The sequence below is a fragment of the Cervus elaphus genome, chromosome 21, assembly GCF_910594005.1.
Source record: "Cervus elaphus chromosome 21, mCerEla1.1, whole genome shotgun sequence".
Lineage (NCBI taxonomy): Eukaryota > Metazoa > Chordata > Mammalia > Artiodactyla > Cervidae > Cervus > Cervus elaphus.
In genome coordinates, this window is record NC_057835.1 from 81957942 (window position 1) to 81981639 (window position 23698).

The 23698-nt window shown below is 39.7% G+C and overlaps 1 protein-coding gene across 2 annotated transcripts in view; it reads left to right on the forward strand.

Moving 5' to 3' along the window:
• LOC122679193 (MDM2 binding protein) overlaps positions 1 to 23698 on the forward strand; it is a 72921-nt gene that overhangs the window by 24978 nt on the left and 24245 nt on the right. For both annotated transcript variants that reach the window (XR_006336344.1, XM_043879521.1), the window contains exons 12-15: positions 7860 to 8033; positions 9212 to 9319; positions 16396 to 16551; positions 19046 to 19160. Coding sequence is in view for 1 of the 2 variants with exons in the window: in XM_043879521.1 (XP_043735456.1) it covers positions 7860 to 8033; positions 9212 to 9319; positions 16396 to 16551; positions 19046 to 19160 (553 nt within the window). In the remaining variant the exon portion in view is untranslated. The remainder of the gene's footprint in view (positions 1 to 7859; positions 8034 to 9211; positions 9320 to 16395; positions 16552 to 19045; positions 19161 to 23698) is intronic.

Genomic DNA, 23698 nt, shown 5'->3' on the forward strand with positions numbered 1-23698 from the left:
TTCTCCGTGTGGTGTCAGTGCTTTTTCCTTGCCACATGCTTTTATCTTGTGATCTCCATAGCAGATTAGCTAGAATTTATACATGATGACTCAAGATTCCAAGATGTGCAAAAATTGAGGCTGCCAGGACTTTTTAAGGCTTATTCCCAGAACTGGCCAGTGTTACTTCTGCTGTGTTCTCTAATTTAAAGCTACTCTCAAGCATGGGCCAGATTCAAGAGGGAGGTGACTCAATCAGGGTCTGAATCCTGGGAAGCTGCCGATGTCACAGCCCTCCACGGATGAGTGAACGTAACATGGAAATCTTAGGCGTGGTTGGAAAGAAACACATAGACAGCATGATTAGAACTAGACTTCACAGGTAGAACCTTTAGAAATACCTGAATTTAAGGTATAGTGGAGGAAATGGTTGTTGGAAAACTGGAAAAAATTATAATCATTAACATCAATATTGAAGTACAATTTATGACATGATATAGAATGTGGTGCAAGGGGTGGGAAATAATGGGGAGTCCAGCTAGGTTCTTACACTTGAGGAAATAGAGGCATGGCCTTTTTCTTTGTGAAATTTATAGACAAATGAGGCAGGCACTTTGAAAAATCATTTTAAATCCCTTTGGCTGGCAGGGTGAAAGTGAAGTGGAGGATACTTCCAGGGTGTACACCCTCACAGAGCCTTATGGAGGCTTCTTGGAGGAACAGACGTTGTTAATGTAGCTTCTTGCACTGAACTAGCTCATGAATAAATTCGACTTTAACCCTTCTCAGCTCACAGGGAATATGTGTATACCTGGTGGTTTTGGCGGATGCTAAAACAAAGGCAGAAATAGACTTACTGGATGGCAGAAGAGTCAGTTTCACCTTACTACATGAAATGTTGGGATAGTATAGTATTTATTGATCTCTCACTATTACCTGTATGTAAGGCATGGATTGAACATGGATTGAACACTAACATTTCTTAACTAAACTTGAGTGTATTCTGGACAGCCCTTTATTTGTTTTTTCTCTTGTAATTTTTTCCAAGATAATTTTTTTATTTAGAATTTACTGTTATTTTTCCCCCCTCATGGTTTTTATTGCAGCTCTTAAGAAAATACCTTATCAGTTGGCTTGATTTGATTTTTATTTTATCCCCTCTTAAAATTTGGTGATTCATATTGGTAACTTCTGAAAAATAATTAGACATCTATCACATGACCATCTTTGAAGGCAGATTGTTGATTACTGATTAGGCTGTATCATTAAGGGCTGATTAAGCTGACACTATACAGTATTTTTTTTTTTAATCTTAGAAGTAGAAACAATCAAATTGGACAGTTGATTATTAAGTTCTATTTTACTCATAACCCGTCCTGTAGGGGAAATTATCCCACTGACAAAACTTCTATTGTAAAGAGACCCAAGTTTTAGCTAGTGCAAGTTTGATGCCTCTTACATGGGAACACATCAGAGCCCTTTTGTGGCGTCTCTACCAGTAGCCTCTCTCACTGCCAGATGAGATGTGAGCTGTCAGATCAGCCTTCTAAATCAAAACTGTTTCCCCACAACCTATTGAATCGTGCCCAGCTGTTCTCTGATGTTGCCTTCCATGTTCCCTTTCCTCCAAACTACACTTTAGACTCTTTGCTAAAACTCTTCACTGATTTTGTACTTTTATGACCTTGTTACTTATTCATTCCATCATGCCTTTCTATTCATGCTTTGAAGGTGCTGTGAATTAGGGATGGTACTACAGTCTGGGGGTTGGTGGTGAGCAAGGCAGACATGCTTCTCCTCTTCTGGAGTTTACATTGTGACTTAGAAAATAGAAACGGAGAAGGAACTATAAGTCTTACTAAAGCGTTGCATTTAGTAGCAACCAACTAGAAATAATTCCCAGGAGCTATTACATAAATAGATACATGCAAAGGTTATTATTGCTACCATTTGTAGTACAAATATCTGTTCAGGTGTGTGAATGTAAGCATCTATAAGTATTTGTATATGCATGAAATACTAAAGTTTTTCAACAGCTTTTTACTGAGCAGCTGAAATATCCTAGGTGCGGTTTACATGCTGGACCGGCAGTAACTTGAACAAAGAACGTGCTCCTGGGGAGCTTACACGGTGTTGGAGGTCACAGGTTCAGTTCTCACCCAGGCTGGCTAGGTCTCTCAGTTTGGGGAAGCCTTTATTCCAAAGTCACTTTCTCATTCAGAACCTGCGTGTCGCTCTCCTGTCTGAGACTGCAGAGACGACTCCTGGCAGCCCCTCCTCTTCCAGGTCGGTGTTTTCTCCCTCGTGCTCCCCACCGTCTGATAGACCGAGTGTGTGTCCACCCCCCACTGGGAAGGGGAAGAGACAAGGTGGACTTTCTGCTTTTATTCGTTGCTTTATTCTTAGTGCCCGGAACAGTGCCTGACCCTTGATGGACCCCATGGACTGTGGCCACCAGGCTCCTCCGTCCATGGGACTCAGCAAGCAAGTATACTGGAGGGGGTAGCTGTTCTCTTCTCCAGGGGAGCTTCCCGACCCGGGGATCAAAACCCAGGTTTCTTGCACTACAGACAGATTTTTTTACCCTCTGAGCTACCAGGGAAGTCCTGACACTTAATAGGTACTCAAAAATAATTGTTAATAATAAGTGAAATATATATTGTATTTCCAGTTAGCAGTAACTGCTGTCTGGAAAAGTGAAGAAAGACTTTGAATGGACTGCGGTGTGAACCAAAATTTGTGCTCCAGTTTTTATCAGTTCTTCAGGTTTAATGTAGGAAATCAGGGGATGTATATAATGCATATATTACATATGTATTAGTTTGAACTGTGGTATGTCAAAAATTGTTAAATATAAAAATTTATATAATTTGACCTAAAATGCCAAAGCCTTTGACTCTGTGGATCACAATAAACTGTGGAAAATTCTGACAGAGGTGGGAATACCAGACCACCTGATCTGCCTCTTGAGAAACCTGTATGCAGGTCAGGAAGCAACAGTTAGAACTGGACATGGAACAACAGACTGGTTCCAAATAGGAAAAGGAGTACATCAAGGCTGTATATTGTCACCCTGCTTATTTAACTTATATGCAGAGTACATCATGAGAAATGCTGGGCTGGATGAAGCACAAGCTGGAATCAAGATTGCCGGGAGAAATATCAATAAGCTCAGATATGCAGATGACACCACCCTTATGGCAGAAAGTGAAGAGGAACTAAAGAGCCTCTTGATGAAAGTAAAAGAGGAGAGTGAAAAAATTGGCTTAAAGCTCAACATTCAGAAAACTGAGATCATGGCATCCGGTCCCAGCACTTCATGGGAAATAGATGGGGAAACAGTGGAAACAGTGGCTGACTTTATTTTTCTGGGCTCCAAAATCACTGCAGATGGTGATTGCAGCGATGAAATTAAAAGATGCTTACTCCTTGGAAGGAAAGTTATGACCAACCTAGACAGCATATTAAAAAGCAAAGACATTACTTTGTCAACAAAGGTCTATTTAGTCAAGGCTATGGTTTTTCCAGTGGTCATGTATGGATGTGAGAATTGGACTGTGAAGAAAGCTGAGTGCTGAAGAATTGATGCTTTTGAACTGTGGTGTTGGAGAAGACTCTTGAGAGTCCCTTGGACTGCAGGGAGATCCAACCAGTCCATCCTAAAGATCAGTCCTGGGTGTTCATTGGAAGGTCTGATGCTGAAGCTGACTCTCCAATACTTTGGCCACCTGATGCGAACAGCTGACTCATTTGAAAAGACCCTGATGTTGGGAAAGATTGAAGGCAGGAGGAGAAGGGAATGACAGAGGATGAAATGGTTGGATGGCATCACCGACTCGATGGATGTGGGTTTGGGTGGACTCCGGGAGTTGGTGATGGATAGGGAGGCCTGGCGTGCTGCGATTCATGGGGTCGCAAAGAGTTGGACACGACTGAACGACTAAACTGACTGAACTGAACTGAAAATAGAACAATGCCCAATTTGAAATATGCTTAAATTGAATGGCAAAAGAATGATTTTTAAAAGTGATTTTTGGTGAAATACTGAAGAGTTATTATGGGGAAGAGTACTGGGGAAAATGTAAAAGAATTATGGAAACAAACGCAAGTAACTAAACCCTACTACATTTCTGAAGAAAGGCCTCTATATTTAAACTTGTATTAAAAAGCCAGTTGTATAATGAAAAGAACCTGGTACACCATATGTTCACAGAGATGTTTTATGAAATTGTCAAAAAATTAGATGTTGATCATTGCCTAATTTTATACAAGAATGAAAAAGCTAAGGTACAGAGAAATCAGGAAACTTGCCTAAGGTCACAGGGTGAAGTCAAAATTTCCACCCAAGTCTTTCTACTGGTAATCTGTGATCATTTTACCATCCTGAGTTCTATTGCCACATTTTTTCAAAATTGGAATTCTTTTGAAAGGAAACATTTTGAAGATATTTGGCAAAAAAAAAAAATTATTAATTAGGACTAATAAAGTACTTTGCATTGAGGAAGCTTGTGCCTTCTTCATATTCCAATCAGTGGGATAAAAGTGTTTCAAAATAGAGCTGAAACTGCCAAGGTTAAGGTGACTCAGTATAATTGATTTTATAAGTAATTTTGCCCTTGAGAAGAGGTAAAGGACTTGGATAAAGATTTTGGAAGAGATTTCAGTGGCAAAGACAAAGTATTCTTTCAGTCAGCGAAAACTTACATTTATTGTATGCTCCTTGTGTTCAGGGCATTATTCTAGATGCTAGAAATTCAGTAATGAAAACAGTCAACCAACTTTATTAACTTTTATTAAACATAGCATGAAACAGCATACTTGTTCTCCTCAAGCACAGATGGTACTTTCTTCAGGATAGACTATATATTTGTTAGGCCATTAAACAAGGCTCAGTAAATTTAACAGGATAAAAATAATACACAACGTTTTCTCCAGTTGCAGTGGAATTAAATTAGAAAGCAACAGCAGAAAGAAATCTGAGAAATACTTTAAATATTTGGAAACTAAAACTTAAGCACACTTCTAAATAGCCCATAGGTCAAATTAAAAAAATAATTTTAACTGAATGGAAATAGAAACAAACATATGAAAAGCCCCTCATTGCAGCTCTGAGAGGGCTCTGAGTGCTTACGTTAGAATGGAAGGAAGATCTAAAATTGACATTAACCTCAGGAAACTGGAATGCTAAATTCAAGATAAATAGAAGGAAGGAAATTAGACCAGAAATCAGTGAATAAAACACAGGGGACTATATCTAACAGAAAGTCCAAGACCTGTACACCGAAAACTACAAAACATTACTGAGAGCTTTTAAAGAAGATAACAGTAAATGGAGAGATACGGCATGTTCATAGTTTAGAAAACTCAGCATTATTAAAATGGTCCTTCTCTGCATACTGATGGATAGCAGTGGTGTAGTAGTGTTAGTCCCTCAGCCGTGTCCGACTCTGTTTGACCCCACAGACTGTAGCCCGCCAGGCTCCTCTGTCCATGGGATTCTCCAGGCAAGAAGACTGGAGTGGGTAGCCGTTCCCTTCTCCAGGGCATCTTCCCGACCCAGGGATCAAACCCAAGACTCTTGCATTGCACGCAGATTCTTTACCATCTGAGTTACAGGGAATAGATTCAATCTAATCTCTAATGAAATTAAAGGAGGCCTTTTCATAGAAATTGTCAAACCGATACTAGATCTACATGAAATTACAAAGATCTAGAATGGCTAAAACAATTTTGAAAAGGAAGAACAACTTACAAGAATTTATACTAACTGATTTACAACTCACTCTAAAGCTAAGAATTAAGACAGAATATCCATGTGTCAGTGGAGCAGAATAGACAGGGATGCCAGTGAGAAAGGATGGTCTTTTAACACATACTGGGATAATTGAATGTTCATATAAAGAAACTCAAAAATTACACACATATATGTAAAATTACATATGCCTGAATGCAAGCACTAAAAGTATAAAACCTCTGTAAGAAAACATACACCAAATGGATGATATATTAAAAAAAGAAACCTATAAATTCACCAAAATTTAAATTTTTTGAATAAATTCACCTGTCCGCTTTTTGAAAAACTCTGCTAAGGAAAAATTTTAAAATCTACTGACTAAGAGATCGTTTCACTCATATTATCTTACAATGGACAGATTTTTTTTTTTTAATTCTTACAACTCAGTAGTATGGAGACAACCCGATTAATAAGCGGCTTAGAGACTTAAGGTGGTACTAATGGTAAAGAGCCCACCTTCCAGTGCAGGAGACATAAGAGATATGGGTTTGATCCCTGGGTCTGGAAGATCCTGTGGAGGAGGGCAGGGCAGCCCACTCCAGTGTTCTTGCCTGGAGAATCCCACGGACAGAGGGGCCTGGTGGGCTACAGTCTACGGGGTCACCCATGGCTGGGTGACTAAGCACACAGCCCACTAGTACTGACAATATTTCCAAAAGAAAGCTCGATTCTGCTCTCTGGCTTCCAAAATGCTGTAAATGATGTGGGTGAAGAAGGGTAAAGGGCCTCAGTATTCAGTATACCAGCATTCACTTAATACATGAATAATCAATTTTAGCCCTAAGCTCTGTCTTGTATCTCCCAGACCGGAGACATTTTATTTTATTTTCTCCAGAAAATAACTGCTAGTCTCCTGGGTTGGGGAAAGGACAGCCATTTGCCTGCACAGAACATGGAGGAATCTGGATGCCAAACAGCTCTAAGACAGACTTTCAGCCTGTTTCACTGTTTCACCATCATTTTGTTTCTGTTGCCATCCCAGAGTCCCATGTCAGGTGTTGTAGTATAAATTTTGTTGCTTCCAAACTTTCTCTGTGGTTTTTCTCAGCTTAGCAACTGGGAGTCTGAAGTCTGTTTCCAACTGTTTGTCTTTTCTCCTGCTCTCAAAGTTCAGTTGCTGCTGTCTCTTCTCTCAGATATTGGCTCTTGTAGTTGTCTGTTATTTTAAAGTTTATTCTCATTTCATGGAATTTCAGGAGATAGTGAAAATAAATGCTTATGTCCAATTCACCATCTTCTGCAAAAAGGCTTCTATTTCTATTTTTAATATCATAGGCCTCACAGTTTTTCTTTGACCTTCACTATAGCCCTCACTTGATTTGTTTTTAACTGTCTTAACTGACCTTCGAGTTACTGGCGTGCCAGATTAATGAGTGCTGTCCAGTCCCTCTGTGAAATACATTATGGATGCACAGTGCGGGAGCAAGAAGCTATCTCTGAGCACGTGTGCACTCCTTTCCCACCAGTGGAGCTGTGTGTGCGTGCAGGGCTCAGCTTATTCCTCTTTAAAGAAACGAAAGCTGGAAATAGTAGTTGATACATGATGGGTGTGAATATATAGAAAAGATGTAATAGAACTCTATAAAGAGCCACATCAAAAGTTAATCAATGAGTATACATAGTTTTAATTTAAAATGTGTATGCTTTGTGAGTATCATTTTTGTTATGAGTCTCTGCTTTAACAGCTTCCTCAGTTAAATGAATAAGTTAATAAATTTTAAAAAAGATAAATAAATAGGGCTTCCCTTGTGGCTCAGCTGGTCAAAAATCTGCCTACAGTGTGGGAGACCTGGGTTTGATCTCTGCGTTGGGAAGATCCCCTGGAGAAGAGAAAGGCTACCCACTCCATTAATCTGGCCTGGAGAATTCCATGGACTGTGTAGTCCATGGGGTTGCAAAGAGCCAGACACGACTGAGCGACTTTCAGTTTCAGTTAAAAGAACAACTGCTGTCCCAAATATATTGGGTGATACCTTGTTTTAAAATAACATAGAAATGTAATTATATCCTGTGGATCAAATGTATGATTCTGCTGTGCTGTCTGCTGAATTTTCACACGCTTAACAAGATAATTGTTTTTGTTTAGTTCCAGATGTTGAAGTGAAAGGACAGAGTTCTAGCTATTATCTCTTGTTACAAGGTAATGGCAATGGAAAGTGTAAAGCCACATTGATTCACTCAGCCAACCAGATCAATGGCTCGTTTGCACTCAGTTTACTTCATGGAAAGATGAAAGCAACGCCAGAAGAAACCAAATTGAGTGAGTGTTAACTTTAGAGGGAAAACAAAACATTTTTATATCTGTTTGTGTAAATAGTTAACTTATGTGGTTTTTAATGAACTTATTGTCTTCAAACTCCATTTCACTTTCCGTAAATTTGCTTTTATTTTAACTATTTTATAACATATTTGAACAATATAGAATGCAGAGAATTTATCCTTTACATATCATACTTCTTAAAATGTAGCAAGTCACCCCTTCAGTTCCAAACAGGAAAATTTTTAGTATTTTCCACTTTACACAAATTATTTTTCTAGAATTTATGTCTCATTGTTATTTACTTTCTCTCTAGCATCTTTATTGCTCATCTTTTTTACTCTCCAAGCTCCATGCTTGGGTTCTCCATCACAGTGTGACCAACTGCCCCAAATGTAGCCTAACGATGACTGTCTGTTATCATGTCTTGTGGTCCTGGGGGCTGACTGGGCTCAGCTGGATGTTTCTGTTTTGAAGGCCCACATCTGACTGCCATCACACACGACTGGGGCTTCTTTTCATTTGAAGACTTCACAGGGCTGGGTGTGTAGGCTGGCTCTTCCCCTGTGTATTTGGTGCCTGGGTGGGGGTGGCTGGATCAGATTGAGCTGATCTCCTCTTCACACACCCATCCTCCAGCCAGCCTGGGCTTCCTCGCAACAGCTTGTCTCCAGGAAGTCTGATTTCTTTATGGTTGCCAGCTTCTCTTAGAGCGAGTGTTCTAAGACACTGTAAGACTTTCTATGACTTATGTCTTTCATTGTCGCTTTTACCATGCCTTGTTGGTCTCCTGGGGTCACCTAGATTCATTGTGGAAGGTCTACACGGCAGGTGAGAAGCAGAACCTGATTCTTGGGGAGGCTACCTTTGAAGACCAACTCCTACAGTCCATCACCGTTTTGTGTAGCGGTTTCAGTAGCTGAAGCAGAAGAAGATGTAGTGGAGGGAATTCTGCTCTGCTACCTAAATTCTCTGAATTTAAGAAGCAGGTCAAAGTTTAAAATGCAAAATAGTATGTTTATTTTCTGCTGTTCATTTATTATTGTTTACTTTGAAATATGCAAGATGAAGAAAGATAAATAATTGACTTTTAATTACATTTTAATACATTTCTTGAGAACTGTATATTAATTGTTGTTATAAACCATCTTTAATACTGATTTTTTTTTTCTATTTCTTAGGTTTTCCTCTTGACCTCTTGTCACTTCCGAGTTTCTCCAGGGAGCAGCTTATACAGAGAGAAAAACAGTTAGACATTGTTCAGGCTTTGGCTTTGAAGGAATGTCTGAGTAAGTAATCGTGTGTGCATTTCATTCTGTTGTAAGAATGTTGGCTTGTTCAGACCTAATGCTTTCTTTTAACACTTTTCTTACATACTTTTTTTTTAGATATGATACTCACTGGTAGAACTATTTTTTTTGCAGAAGGTGAGGCAGAAAAGAATAGCTTCATTGCTTTGCCAGGCAAAGGAGCCACAGTGGACTCCTGCCCTCAAAAACTGTGTCCTAACCCAGGGGAGTTTATTGAGAGGTTTTATGGCAATGGTTCAAGGGTGGTGTTGCTGACAAAATTACTGTGTGCACAAGGTCTTAGGTGGTCAGTCTCCTAATCTTTTTTTTTAATTAAAATTTTTTTATTGCAGTAAAAGTCACATAATATAAAACATACTGTATTTTAATCATATTTAACTGTGCAATTCAGTGGCACTAAGTACGTTCTTAATAGAGGTGATGAAGCATAGAAACGATCTGTAATTTTTTTCCCACCAGATTCAGAATATTCCTATTTGCTTGTATATTGCTATTACCATTTATAATAATATTTGCCCAGGAAAATTTAGTTTCTCATTATTTTTAATTGTATGCCAGAAAGGATACTTTCTGGTTAATGTAATCATCTTTACAAAATTTCTCTTTTTATCTTTTAGCTAGAGGAGAGGAAGGTAGTGATTGCAAACAGAAGAAAATACAAATCTAGAGAAATTAATATGTTAACTTGAGCATTGCTTCTTAGACTTTAATCATAACTAAGCACATTGCATATATTGAGTCAGGTTGGATCATGGGTTTTTCTTTTTTCAAGAAATTGACACTTTTTTAGGGTTGTATTTAAGATTTTTTCCTCTGTTTCTAAATGTTAACTTTGTTATCAATCTTAACATTGTTGTCACAAATAATCATTCATTAATACCTAATATGGACTTAAGCTAATTAATATAGAATTTCTAAAAACTTGATTCAAATTGTGAGGCTTCATTAGTTGCATATAGAAAAACTGATTATTAAGTACATACACTATAAAATGAAAAATATCACTCTTTAAAAGCATTTAAAAATATTTTGGCATCAGTAGTTCATTTTATTCAGTGGAAAATAATTTTAGTATACCTGGTCTCAATAATTTGTATAAGAATTACTATTTTTTCATTTGTACAAAGCCAGAGTAATTGTGTAGTCTTGAACTCCTCAAACTACTTTTTTTGACTATGAAAATAATAGAATCGAGAAAGGTGAATTAGTTTCAATAAAAGGTAGTATGTATTAACCCAAGGGAAAGAAAAAAGAAAAAACCTAAAAATAGAGTTACACATGATCCAGCACCTCCGACTCCTGAGCATGTATCTGGAAAAGGTGGAAACTATCATCAAAAAGGTACACGTACCCCAAGTGCTCATAGCAGCAGTGTTTCCAGCAGCCAGGGCATGGAAGCAACCTAGGTGTCCATCGGCGGACGAGTGGACAGAGGATGTGCAGTATTACTCAACAATAAAAAAGAGTGAAAAAGTACCATTTGCAGCAACATGGATAAGCCTAGAGATTCTCATACTAAGTGAAGTCAGACAGAAGGTAAATATCATGCATCACTTACATGTGAAATCTAAAAGAATGATACAAATAAACTCTTATAAAACAGAAGTAGACTCAGAGGCACAGGAAACAAACTCATGGTCCCCAGAGGAGGACGCAGAGCAGGGACGAGGGTGGGTGGGTGAGGAGTTTGGAATTAGCAATACAGACTGTCATTTATGCATATGTATATATGTACATATATAGATAGATAGGTAAACAACAAGATCCTAACGCATGTAGCATGGGGAGCTATATTCGATACTTTGTAATAGCCTATAGCAGAAAAGAATCAGAAAAGGAATATATATATATGTCTCTGAATCATCTTGCTACACACCTGAAAGTAACACACTGTGTAAATCAACTATAATTCAATTTAAAAGGAAAAAAAGCTGAAATACTAGTATTTTTGTGGATAAAGCCCCTATGTTTCAAACATCTACATGCTTAGTATTGTTTACTTCTGACTCTGTTCTAGCCCTGCTAAACCCCTCTTTAGGCTTTGAACCTTTGCCATAAGCCTCTGGCAGCTCCTTAAAGCTAAGTTCCTTCAGCATCTTCCCTCCCTCATCTTCACCTCTCTTCCTGACCCTTCCAACCAGAAAACTGAGAGTGGAAGAGCGGGCAGCTCCCTGAAGCCGGTCCGTCTCTCCTCTGGGTAAGGCCATCCCTCCTGCTTGGTTGGGAAAGGAATCAAGTTGTTGCCTATAGGTGTGACTGGAAGCTCTGCTTCAGGGAGGGGGGAAAAGGAGGTGCTAAATAAATGCTGAAAATGTGGAAGCACCAGCAGCTGAGTTATAACCCAGGCAGGAGCTGGAAGGACGGCCTCAGCACTGGGCAAGGACACGTAGGGGGCTGGAGGTTGAAGGAAGCCTCAGAGCTAGTAGCTGCTCGAGACGTCAGCTCTGGGGATATCTGTGCACTGGCCAAGTGCAGTCTGAAGCCTAAATCTTGGCTGAGATGAGTGACCCATTTTGGTGGAATTATTTGCGGAGCCAGTCTCTCCTTTACCCAGAGTTAGCACTGAATTGAAAAATCTGGGCACAAAGGTGCATCTGCTCAGGTTTCATGTATCTCTGAAGATAGAGGAGAATGACAACAAATGAAGTTTCCCCTGTAAGAGAATCTTAGTGTTTCTTTCAGTGGTTTTCAAAGAAGTGAATATAAATATAAAAGAATTTAAATTGATGTAGTTAATTTATACCTGATGAAAATGAATAGGAAAGCTTTCTTCAGGTAAAAATTAATGTTTCAATATCAACACAGATCGTAGTCTCTGCTGGAAAACAAAAGGTTGTTCAAAATTTTTTTCAAAATTATTATTCAGACTTGGGGTAGACTTACTATCTCCCCCAATATTTCTCTGACTACTAAGTTAGAATGAGCAGCTGGGAAAGTTTGCATGAAAATTTTATTCTTAAAAATTATGTTAATTTTTAACTATACATAGATAATTAGATATAGACATTTGGAATGATACTTAAATTTTATAATTTATATTTAACTGATCTTTTGTAATTTGTAAACTTTTATAATTAGAAATATTAAATATCCTGCTTCACTGATTTTTAAAGAAAAGGCTTGGGGCTCCCCTGGTCCCATGGCTGAGATGGGCTCCCAGTGTAGGGGCCCAGGTTTGACCCCTGGTCAGGGAGCTAGATCCCATGTGCCACGACTTAGACCCGGTTTAACCAAATAAAATATTAAGAAAATAAAAAAGAAAAAAGGTTTAAGAATGCTGAATGATTTTTTAAATAAAAACTGCTCGGTGTGATGCAGAACATATTCCAAAATAGCAGCTTTGTTGTATCGCTCCAGGACTGCGGTCACTGGAGTCCTGACTAGGACTCCATAAATTTTTTAAATTTATAGAACCTGGTGCAAACCTGATTGGTGTTCATTCTGCTGATATTTTTAGACATTTTACACTCTGTTTTTCTTTACCAAGTCCTGAGTTATTACTCACTTGTTTTAGGAATAGCATTCTTTTGTGAATTTATTTTAACACTTTAGTCCAATATTTTTCTCCCAGATCTTTATCTGTCACTTGTGTTACCGACTCACCTGTGTAGGGATTATTTTTCACCTAGGCAAATTATTCTGCTCGTAAACCCTGTTAAACCTCATCTATTTTCTCTCTCTATTGCTTGGTCATTAAGGTCAATAGGAAGTCATATCCTGCTTTCCACATTGCCCAGTATTATAATATAATTGATGGTTTTAATAGGCATAGGTCAGTGATGGTGGTGGTTTAGGTGCTAAGTCGTGTCTGACTCTTAAGACCCCGTGGACTGTAGCCCACCAGGCTCCTCTCTGTCGGTGGGATTCTGCAGGCAAGAACACTGGAGTGGGTTGCCCTGCCTTCCTCCAGGGGATCTTCCCAATCCAGGGATCAGACCCAGGTCTCCTGCTTCGAAGGCAGATTCTTACCCATCTTCCCCTCCAGGGAAGCCCACTTACCTACCTGCCTGTCTGTAAACTTACTGCTGAGTCATATGGTACATGATGGCCAATTTTCCTTCCTTGTGTAATCTCTGTTTTCCTTGTGGTTGATAATCACCTTATTTTTAATTTGCCCCTTCTTCTGTAGAGGCAAAAATACTTGTATGTTTCTCCAGAGCCTCCAACATTTCTGCCACACACCTGTCATTAAATTTATTGTATATTCAAACACAACAGTTTCTTTTTATTTCTCATAGTTTTTTTTCTGGAGTGTTTCATATTTTACTGTATTTTGAACAAAATGTGTCTTAGACCTACTGACATCTTAGAGACTTCTCTTTCCTCTTCTCTTCTTTTGGAATATCCTATTTTCTAGACCCCTTGACCTCCTTTTTTTTTGCGGGGGGGATTACTGCCTTGTTTGGTTGGATCATATCTTGCATTAGCTTCCTCAGTAAAAGTTTGTTCTTGGGGCATACTGTTTTCAAGCTCTTGCATGTCTGAAAATATCTTTACTAGATTGATAATTCTCTGGACTTCCAGGTTAAAAATTGTTTGCCCTCAGATTTTGAAGACATTGTCCCCTCATCTGTTTTTTTGGCCACTTGATAAGGGGGATCCCCAACCAGGGGCTGAACCCACACTCCCTGGCCTGGAGGCACAGAGTCCTAACCGCTGGGCCCCCAGGGAAGTCCCTGCCCCATTGCTTTTGTGTTGCTCTGTTCCTGTTGACAAATCTCATACTAGTCTATTTGAAGTGGTCTGTTTTTAGTTTGCTTTTGCCCCCTTTCAGAACTTTTACCCCCAGAAGCTTTGTTTCTGGAAGCTTTACTCTGAATCTTAATGTGTGTACCCCCTGCTTTCTGCTCTCCAATGTACTAAGCTGTGTACTTGATGAGCCACATCAATACAAGATTCACATTTCCTAAGTCTGAAAATTTTTATTATTTCTTTAATACAATTTTCTTTCTCCCGGCTACTTTTTTCTTTCTAGAACTCTTATTGGTTATATATCAACCTTTTTTTGGATAGAATGTCTGCTCTTTTTTCCTATTTCCATATTATTATCTTTTTGTCCTAGTTTCTAGGCGTTGTCTTGCAGTATTTTTTAATTTTGATCTCTCCTGTGCTTAATTTTCAAAAATATTTCCTTGTTCATTGACTGTTCCTTTATCAGATCATCCTGTACTTGTTTCATGAGTATAGTATCTTTTCTTATTTCTGTGAGAATATTAATTGGTGGTTTGGTGATATAGTCACTAAGTCATGTCTGATTCTTGTGACCCCATGGACTGTAGCCTGCCAGGCTCCTGTGTCCATAGAAGTTTTCAGGCAAGAAAACTGGAGTGGGTTGCCATTTCCTTCTCCAGAGGATCTTCCCGACCCAGGGATCGAATTCGAGTCTCCCACAGTGCAGGCGTCTGAGCCTCAGAGATGCCTTCATGAGAGTGTCAGTCCCAGCAGACTTTCTTTGTTGCCTGGAATGCTTCTGCTGCTGCTGGGCTCCTTTTTTGTTTTTCGTGCATTAGTCTTTCTTTTTCATCCCAGACTTGTTTTTTAGTTTGGAGGGGCCTACTAAATAATACTTGTTTCCCAAATTTGGAGCCAACTGAGAAATAAACTTAAGAAACACACTGATGGAGATAAATTCCTGGATTGAAGGATATGACTTTTTAGAGCTATAACGGGTTTTCTGCTGCATATACCCAGATCTGAATTTACTCCCTGGATGACAACCAGAGCTGGGCAACCACCGATCAGGCCTGCTGGGACAGGGCTCTCACCACAATTACCGAGGGCGAGCATCCTGAGGATTTGCTCACTCAGGTGGAAGTTGGAAAGGGGAGTCCTGATCAGAACGTGTCTCGTTTCTTTCCCAGACCAGCTCAGTGGGTGATGGGAGGGAGCAGGAAGCTGGAAGCATTGCTGAATCGAACTCCTTACGTGTCTGAACAGGAGACCATGAAATGCACAGTTCCCTGTCCCCTCCACCCCTTTCGCTAAATGTCTGGTGACTTTTTTTCCCCTGTCCTGTTTTAACTGGGAAATTTTATGTGTCACTGTAATATAATTGGGAAGCTTCAAGAGTGGTGGAGTAACTATTCAACATTTTGTTTGTGAGGTCCTATCCTTAATTCCACGGTAGTGTCAGTATCTAGCTCTTTTCTCCTGGGGCATTCAGTTTTTCAAAGGGAGAATCCTTTCATCTTTTCAGTGGGGCATCTGTAGCTGCTGTCTTTCTGGCTACCGGGTTGGAAGTCTGACCTTTTGGTATGTAGACTGTTACTTAATCTTGTAGTCTAACCCTCCAGCATCAGTACCACCTTTTTTGTTGTTCAGTCGCTAAGTCGTGTCCGACTCTGCAACTCCATGAACTGTAGCACGCCAGGCTTCCTTGTCCTTCACCATCTCCCATTCCTGATACGCTGTGATCTGAGACGACTCCTCTTCTGTTTCTACCCCAGAGTGAGAGCAGAGTCACCTGGCTTGAGGGCTGGAGCCTAGGGACATCCATTGTCGGTCTTGTTTCTGCTCGGGCCCTTCCTGTTTCGGCTGAGCCTTTCTCTGCTCTGCTGACTCAGTTACCACTCCACCATCATCTTATCCTCCAAAATTCGTTGGAAACTGCATCATTTAGTGTTTATTCTTTTGTTGTCCTTTTTTTTATTCCTCGGTTGTGATTCTGAGTTTTGAGTAGGAGAGGAAATAGATGGACATGACCAAACCACCACGTTTACCCGAAAGTGTTACAGGTTTTATTTTCATGTAAGCACCAACATAAGGCCATTCTTCATGCTCTGCAGTGTATTTCTGAAAACTTCTGTAAACTTGTTTTGACTGTTGCTCACCTTTTAGTGTTAACAAATTACTTTGTTTATTTCACATAACTGAAAATTCTTCTATTACCTTCAAATGGGACTGAAAGGAAAACAGGCCTACACAGGAATGCTCATTTGCTGGAGAAGTTCATTTGTTTTACTTTTGAAAGTATTTCCTCTAAAAGATAGTAGATGAGCTCAAAGGGTTGAAAATAACAGTTACATTGTTAATCATATTGATTTGTTGTCTTACAGAAAGGAGAAAGTTGGCAAAGCAGCGTGAGGTAATTTCTGTGGATGAACTCAAAAGTCTGCTAACACGCACAAGGGAACGTTTTTTAGATCATTTTGATGCTGTTATTCCAAAAACAAGTCTAATAAAGACAGACAAAACCTCCAATATGTTAAATGGTAAGTTTTTTGTTACTTTAAATAGTAGTCCTTTTTTTGTGTGTAGCATTTATGAGAGTTATTATTAAAACTTATAAAATTCATTGATCAAATCAAAATCTATCAGATTGTAGTAGTGATATATTTGTGTATATAAGTATCTGTGTAAATATCAATATGTTATATTTTTCATCATTTAGACATTAGAAATTTTCTGATGACATTTTTTATTAAGCACGTTCTGTATAATTGTTTTTGAGCAGGAGAAGCACCTTAAGGTAATTCCTCTTAAAATTGTTACTAAGCTGCTAGAATGGATGGGTTTCTATTAAGCTATATTTTCATAAGGTGAGAAAAGCGGAACTTGGTAAACTTAATGTAGATAAAACTACATATAATAAGATGCTCCACACTTGCCATTTGTTTTAGCAGGAAGTCACCAAACTTACTGAAGGAGCAGGAAATCATTTCTATATTAGCTTGGCAATTTCTTTCTGTTTTCCTACTTTCTGTTCTGGTGATGAATTTGCACAGAGTGAAGCTCTTCAGGATTTAAAAAGGAAGCGTTTAACACTTGCCTGGCATTTTAAATGTATAGGATAATTTTTTGTTGTTATTCTGTGAAAATCATTTTTATCCCATACATTAATAAGAAAATGGCCATAGAATCAAGTTAATAATAATGTTTGTTGTCTGCCATTTCTCTGTTTGATGCCGTGAAGGCACACAAAAAATAAAAAATTTGGGTGGGTCCTTGACTTTCATCAGGCTTATGATCTAGTTGGAAAACAAAATACAAGCACAGCGTCTCGTGCCCTGTTTAAAGGCCAGGCCTTTGGAGCTCGACGGCCAGGGTTCAGACCTCAGCCGAATGTCTTCGGGCAGGTTCTTCAACCTCTCCGGGACTGTTTCCTCATGTTTCAAATGGGGATAATGATATTACCCAGTTACGAGGGTAATTATGAGGATTAACTGAGTTGAGTCCTATAAAACACTTAGAATGTAATCATCTCCAAAAAATTGTGACCTGTCATTTATATTGTCATTATTACCGTTGTTAATATCTGTGTGCATGCTTAGCACCAAGTCACTCCCCTGTTATATATATGAATGTTTGTCTGTACCTTAACATTTAGCCTATGGCATTTACATTTATATAGGTTGTATACTCAAATTTAATAATTTATATTGTAATACTTAGGGGAATAATTAATGTTTACTTTTATTTAACATGGCTTGTATTCTTCTGTGAACATACCCTGTAATTGTTCAGAACTACTAATAATTTTTTTCTTTATCCATTTTTTGAAAAGCCATGCCAGCATTATAAAGCAGATTATTTCATCATGAAGCTTATTCTTCCATGAAATAGTCAGTATTTCACCACCCTTATTAAGAAGCAGGAACTACTATACTTGAACGGTGATTGGTTGGGGCAATACAGTATAGGCACTAAAAATATTTTTAACTATTCAAGACTAAATACTTTAAAAGTAAAGGAAAAATGATATGCATTTGGCCTCTGTTTTCATCTGTGATTAATTTTTTCTTTTTAGTTCAAAAATTTCTTACCAAATCATTATCACTTTGTAAGACCCTAAAGTATAAAATGAGTATTTTTGTCAGGGTTGACGGTTAGTCAAACAGCTAATGTCCAGTAATTTTCAGTCAGTTTATTGGAGTAGTGTGTGATAGTTCAAAACAATGTAAAACACCAGATGGTTTTGGAGTCCGGTAGTACAGTTAGTGATTTTGTCAGTCTTCAAACAGTTGAGATGTCCTCATAATTAATAATGAGAATGGAAGACGGCCCTCTGTCTTTGATGAGAATTGTGGATTATCAACAATCTCAGTGTTAGTTCATTGCACCATACTGACCAAAAAGATAAGACACTCTTACGTATAATACTTTATTAGTAGTAAAATAGCATTTAATGTTAGTGATTTACTTGAAAATGAATATGTTAAAGCATCTTACATTAGTATATGTGAGAATTAGTTCTAAAGTAATCTTTACCCTCAAACGTCTTAAGTTATTTATGGTATTGTAGTACTTTTGAGAATGAAGTAATCTTTTAAAAACATAAATTTTTCAGGATATTGGTGCTAATTCCTCTTTCTAATATGGAGATCACATAATATATCCCATATATTCTCCACAGAGTTGTCTCTTTTCGTTTAGAACTAATTTCACAAAAATGCCAAAGTTATGCTTTCATTCCCTGTGAGTCCTTGCAGTGCTAACTCCTCCTCTGAATTCCAGCCCATGACGTTTATTATGAGGAGAATGTAAAATAAAGCTCAATGCTAATTTTTTTTTTATCATTTCCAAAAAACTTTTCTATGCCATTTTGCATAGTTCAGGTCATCAGAAATATCCTTAATAAATGCCTGGTGTAAGTATTGTACAGTTAATCCAAGTGATTTTTATGTGTATATCTATATGTACACATTTTTATGTAGCAGAATTCAGTATGTTAATACTTCAGGACTCACATGTGTCCCTTCTCTTCAGAAAGCCGTTCACTGGAGCCTCCTTCCTGCCCAGTGGAGACCAGTCCTCTGCAGTGGCCTGAGAGGCATGTCCTTCAAAATTTAGAAACTTTTGAAAAAGCTAAACAAAAAATGAGGTAACATTTAAACAGCTTGTTATTTTGTATTACCTTTATTTTTTCTTAATCCTTAAACTGTTTATGAGATAGCAGTTTATGGTTTTATTGTAAAAGATATATATGCTTACTGTAGATAGATAGATCGAGATAGACTGTTGCAGAGTAAGTTGTCCAGGAGATGCTCTCTTCCTTCCATATTCTGCTTGTCCTTTCCAGGTGTACTTAATCACAGGTGACACTTTAGTGTGTGACTTTTCAGACCATCTTCCATAGAAGTACAAAAACATACAAACATGAAAGAAAAATTTAAAAAATACGGGAGTGTGTGTGTGTGTGTGTGTGTGTGTGTGTAGTCACTCAGTCGTGTCCAACTCTTGTGACCTCATGGACTGGGGCCCACCACGCTTCTTTGTCCGTGGGATTCTCCAGGCAAGAATGCTGAAGTGGGTTGCCATTTCCTTCTCCACAGGAATGTGTAAAACAAAGTAAAAGCACTCTTTTCCTGCGAGCCATTTTGAAATGCTCCTGTTTTACGTGTTATGTTTGTGTGCACCAACCGTCTCTAAGAGGCGGATTGTGTTTGCTTTGGTTTTGGTTTAGTGCACAGCAGGCACGCGGTACATCATTGTTGAGCAGTGGAAGAATGGAATAAAGGAAAGGAATTTGACTCTGTTGCATTGCCCTCCCAAGTAGTGCAAATCACATTCTTATTTTTAGCTCCTCTGCTGACCTGGAATGTGAAGTCAAGTGGGCCTTAGAAAGCATCACTACGAACAAAGCTAGTGGATGTGATGGAATTCCAGTTGAGCTATTTCAAATCCTGAAAGATGATGTTCTGAAAGTGCTGCACTCAATATGCCAGCAAATTTGGAAACCTCAGCAGTGGCCACAGGACTGGAAAAGGTCAGTTTTCATTCCAATCCCTAAGAAAGGCAATCCCAAAGAATGCTCAAACTACCGCACAATTGCACTCATCTCACACGCTAGTAAAGTAATGCTCAAAATTCTCCAAGCCAGGCTCCAGCAATGCATGAATCGAGAACTTCTAGATGTTCAAGCTAGTTTTACAAAAGGCAGAGGAACCAGAGATCAAATTGCCAACATCTGCTGGATCATCAAAAAAGCGAGAGAGTTCCAGAAAAACATCTATTTCTGCTTTATTGACTACGCCAAAGCCTTCGACTGTGTGGATCACAATAAACTGTGGAAAATTGTGAAAGAGATGGGAATACCAGACCACCTGACCTGCCTCTTGAGAAACCTGTATGCAGGTCAGGAAGCAACAGTTAGAACTGGACATGGGACAACAGACTGGTTCGAAATAGAAAAAGGAGTACGTCAAGGCTGTAAATTGTCACCCTGCTTATTTAACTTCTATGCAGAGTACATCACGAGAAACACTGGTCTGGAGGAAGCACAGGCTGTAATCAAGATTGCCGGGAGAAATATCAATAACCTCAGATAGGCAGATGATACCACCCTTATGGCAGAGAGTGAAGAGGAACTAAAAAGCCTCTTGATGAAAGAGGAGAGTGAAACAGTTGGCTTAAAGCTCAACATTCCGAAAACTAAGATCATGACATCTGGTCCCATCACCTCATGGGAAATAGATGGGGAGACAGTGGAAACAGTGTCAGACTTTATTTTTCTGGGCTCCAAAATCACTGCAGATGGTGACTGCAGCCATGACATTAAAAGACGCTTACTCCTTGGAAGGAAAGTTATGACCAACCTAGACAACATATTTAGAAGCAGAGACATTACTTTGCCAACAAAGGTCCGTCTGGTCAAGGCTATGGTTTTTCCAGTGGTCATGTATGGATGTGAGAGTTGGACTGTGAAGAAAGCTGAGCACTGAAGAATTGATGCTTTTGAACTGTGGTGTTGGAGAAGACTCTCGAGAGTCCCTTGGACTACAAGGAGATCCCACCAGTCCATCCTAAAGGAGATGAGTCCTGGGTGTTCATTGGAAGGACTGATGCTGAGGCTGAAACTCCAGTACTTTGGCCATCTCATGGCGAAGAGTTGACTCATTGGAAAAGACCCTGATGCTGGGAGGGATTGGGGGCTGGAGGAGAAGGGGACGACAGAGGATGAGATGGTTGGATGGCATCACTGACTCGATGGGCATGAGTTTGAGTAAACTCCGGGAGTTGGTGTTGGACAGGGAGGCCTGGCGTGCTGTGATTCATGGGGTCGCAAAGAGTCGGACACAACTGAGCAACTGAACTAAACTGAACTGCTGAGAACATTTATCACTTCAGGTCTGTCTAGTCAGGCTATGGTTTTTCCAGTGGTCATGAATGATTGTGAGAGTTGGACTATAAATCTGAGCGCTGAAGAATTGATGCTTTTGAACTGTGGTGTTGGAGAAGACTCTTGAGAGTCCCCTGGACTGCAAGGAGATCCAATCAGTCCTTCCTAAAGGAGATCAGTCCTGGGTGTTCATTGGAAGCCCTGATGCTGAAGCTGAAGCTCCAGTACTTTGGCCACGTCATGCAAAGAGCTGACTCATTGGAAAAGTCCCTGATGCTGGGAAAGATTGAGGGCAGGAGGAGAAGGGGATGACGAAGGATGAGGTGGTTGGATGGCATCACTGACTCAATGGATGTGGGTTTGGGTGGACTCCGGGAGCTGGTGACAGACAGGGAAGCCTGGTGTGCGGCAGTTCATGGGGTCGCAAAGAGACACAACTGAGCGACTGAACTGATGGCATTTGTTCATAGAGATCAGCAGATATTTACTGGGCAGCAGCTGTGTGTTAGGCTCACCTCTTAGAGCTTGCCTTTTAAGGGGGAGGGACAGTCAACAGAAAACAATAAGCAGACAAGTCAATCCAAGACCTGGAAACCCATCTATGTGTAACGAATGAAGCAGCGGGCCTGAGGCAGAGTGTTTTTATTTGTTGGCGTGGGAGGGTCGGGTCGGGGAGGGCACCCTGAGAAGTTATGCTGGAGCAGAGACCCCGTGGGTGAATGAGTGAAGCATGTGCAGTCACGTCGGCCCTTACAGGCGTTCACATGGTCTTTGAATCATAAGTGCATTGGTAAGCTTTTCATGGATTTTCTATCAGAGTGATGTGATCTGATTTTGCAAAATAACTTACTTTTTCCTGGTGAATAGATTGTGGGAGGAAAGTATTAGGAACAGACAGATCACTTAGGTGGCTTTTTTTGTACGCTGAGAGGTAACTTTGACTTCTAACTAGAGTAGTAGTGGAGAACAAGTTTGGAGAATATTTTGGTGCTAAGCTAGGAAAAAAAAGAAACTTTGTTTTTTTCCTGCCCCTCTTCTCAGAGAAGAGAGAGAAAGAGAGAGAGGCATCCAAGACAATTCAGGTTTCCGGCTTGAACAGCAGGTGGGTGGTGTTCTCATGGTTTGGGGAAGATGGGTAAGTTGAAACAAGGGTGGATTGGGGGAGAAAGATCAAGAATTCTGCTTTAGGGATGCTATATTTGACCTATGGATTGTGCATGTGGGCATATTAGAAGGAGAAATCTGGGAATCTGTTTGGAGTTACCATTAAAAGGGTTTCTTTAATATATGCTAGTAGATGAGATCACATGGTGAGGCTGTATAGAAAAAGACAGGAAGGCTTAAGACTATTCCCTGAGGGTCTGTAACATTTACAGGTCAGGAGGAAAATGACACTCTGGAAAGAAGATGGAGAAAAGGATGGGTTACCCGTAAGAGAGCTTGGATTTCTTACTCATGGATTTTAGATTGTATATTTTCACTTCCCATTGTGAAGACGGGGAAAAGGACACCCCTGCTTCTCTTCACCTTTTATCCTCCTCCTTCCTCTGCACCTTATGTTATTTTGCAATAGATAATTTTTTTTCCTTGAAGTCATTTTTCTCCCACTTTTCTGACTTGCCGCTCTCGTTTGGACTGACCGTGTCTACCTGCACAGCTGTTGTCCTGGTATTTCTTTTGATTGCATTTCTAGATTAGATTAGACCTGTATTTTCTTGGATCTCAAACCTTAATGAGAAGTCTGATGTGACATGGATTTTTGTTCCTTAATAGGTGTTTTATTCTGTCTCTGAAACTTCTAGAATTTTCTGTTTCCCTTAATGTTCTGAAATTACACGAGGCCATCATGGCGCGCAGTGTTTCTGTCTTGAGGCTTTTCCCTTTTTATCAGCTCTTGGAAATATTCTTCTATTATTTCTTTGATAGTATTTGTCCTTCTGTTTTCTTTCTTCCTTATTTGTGATTATCTGTTTTACCTAATTTTAGATGCCTCAGATTGATTTTTCAATTTAAATTTGATTGTTCCTTCCATAGTCCATGTCTTCGGGCTTTCTGGGGGGCTCGGTGGTAAAGAGTCGGCCAGCCAGCGCGGGAGACGCCGGCTCAGTGCCTGGTCTGGGGCGATCCCGCGCGCTGCAGGGCGCTGTGTGCCGCGGCAGCCGAGCCTGTGCTTTAGAGCCTGTGAGCGGCGCCCGCCTGCGACCACTGCTGCGCCTGGGAGCCCTGGAGTCCGTGCTCCACACAGGAAGAGACAGCGCTGCGAGAAGCTGGCGCCTTGCAGCTGGGAAATAGGCCCTGTT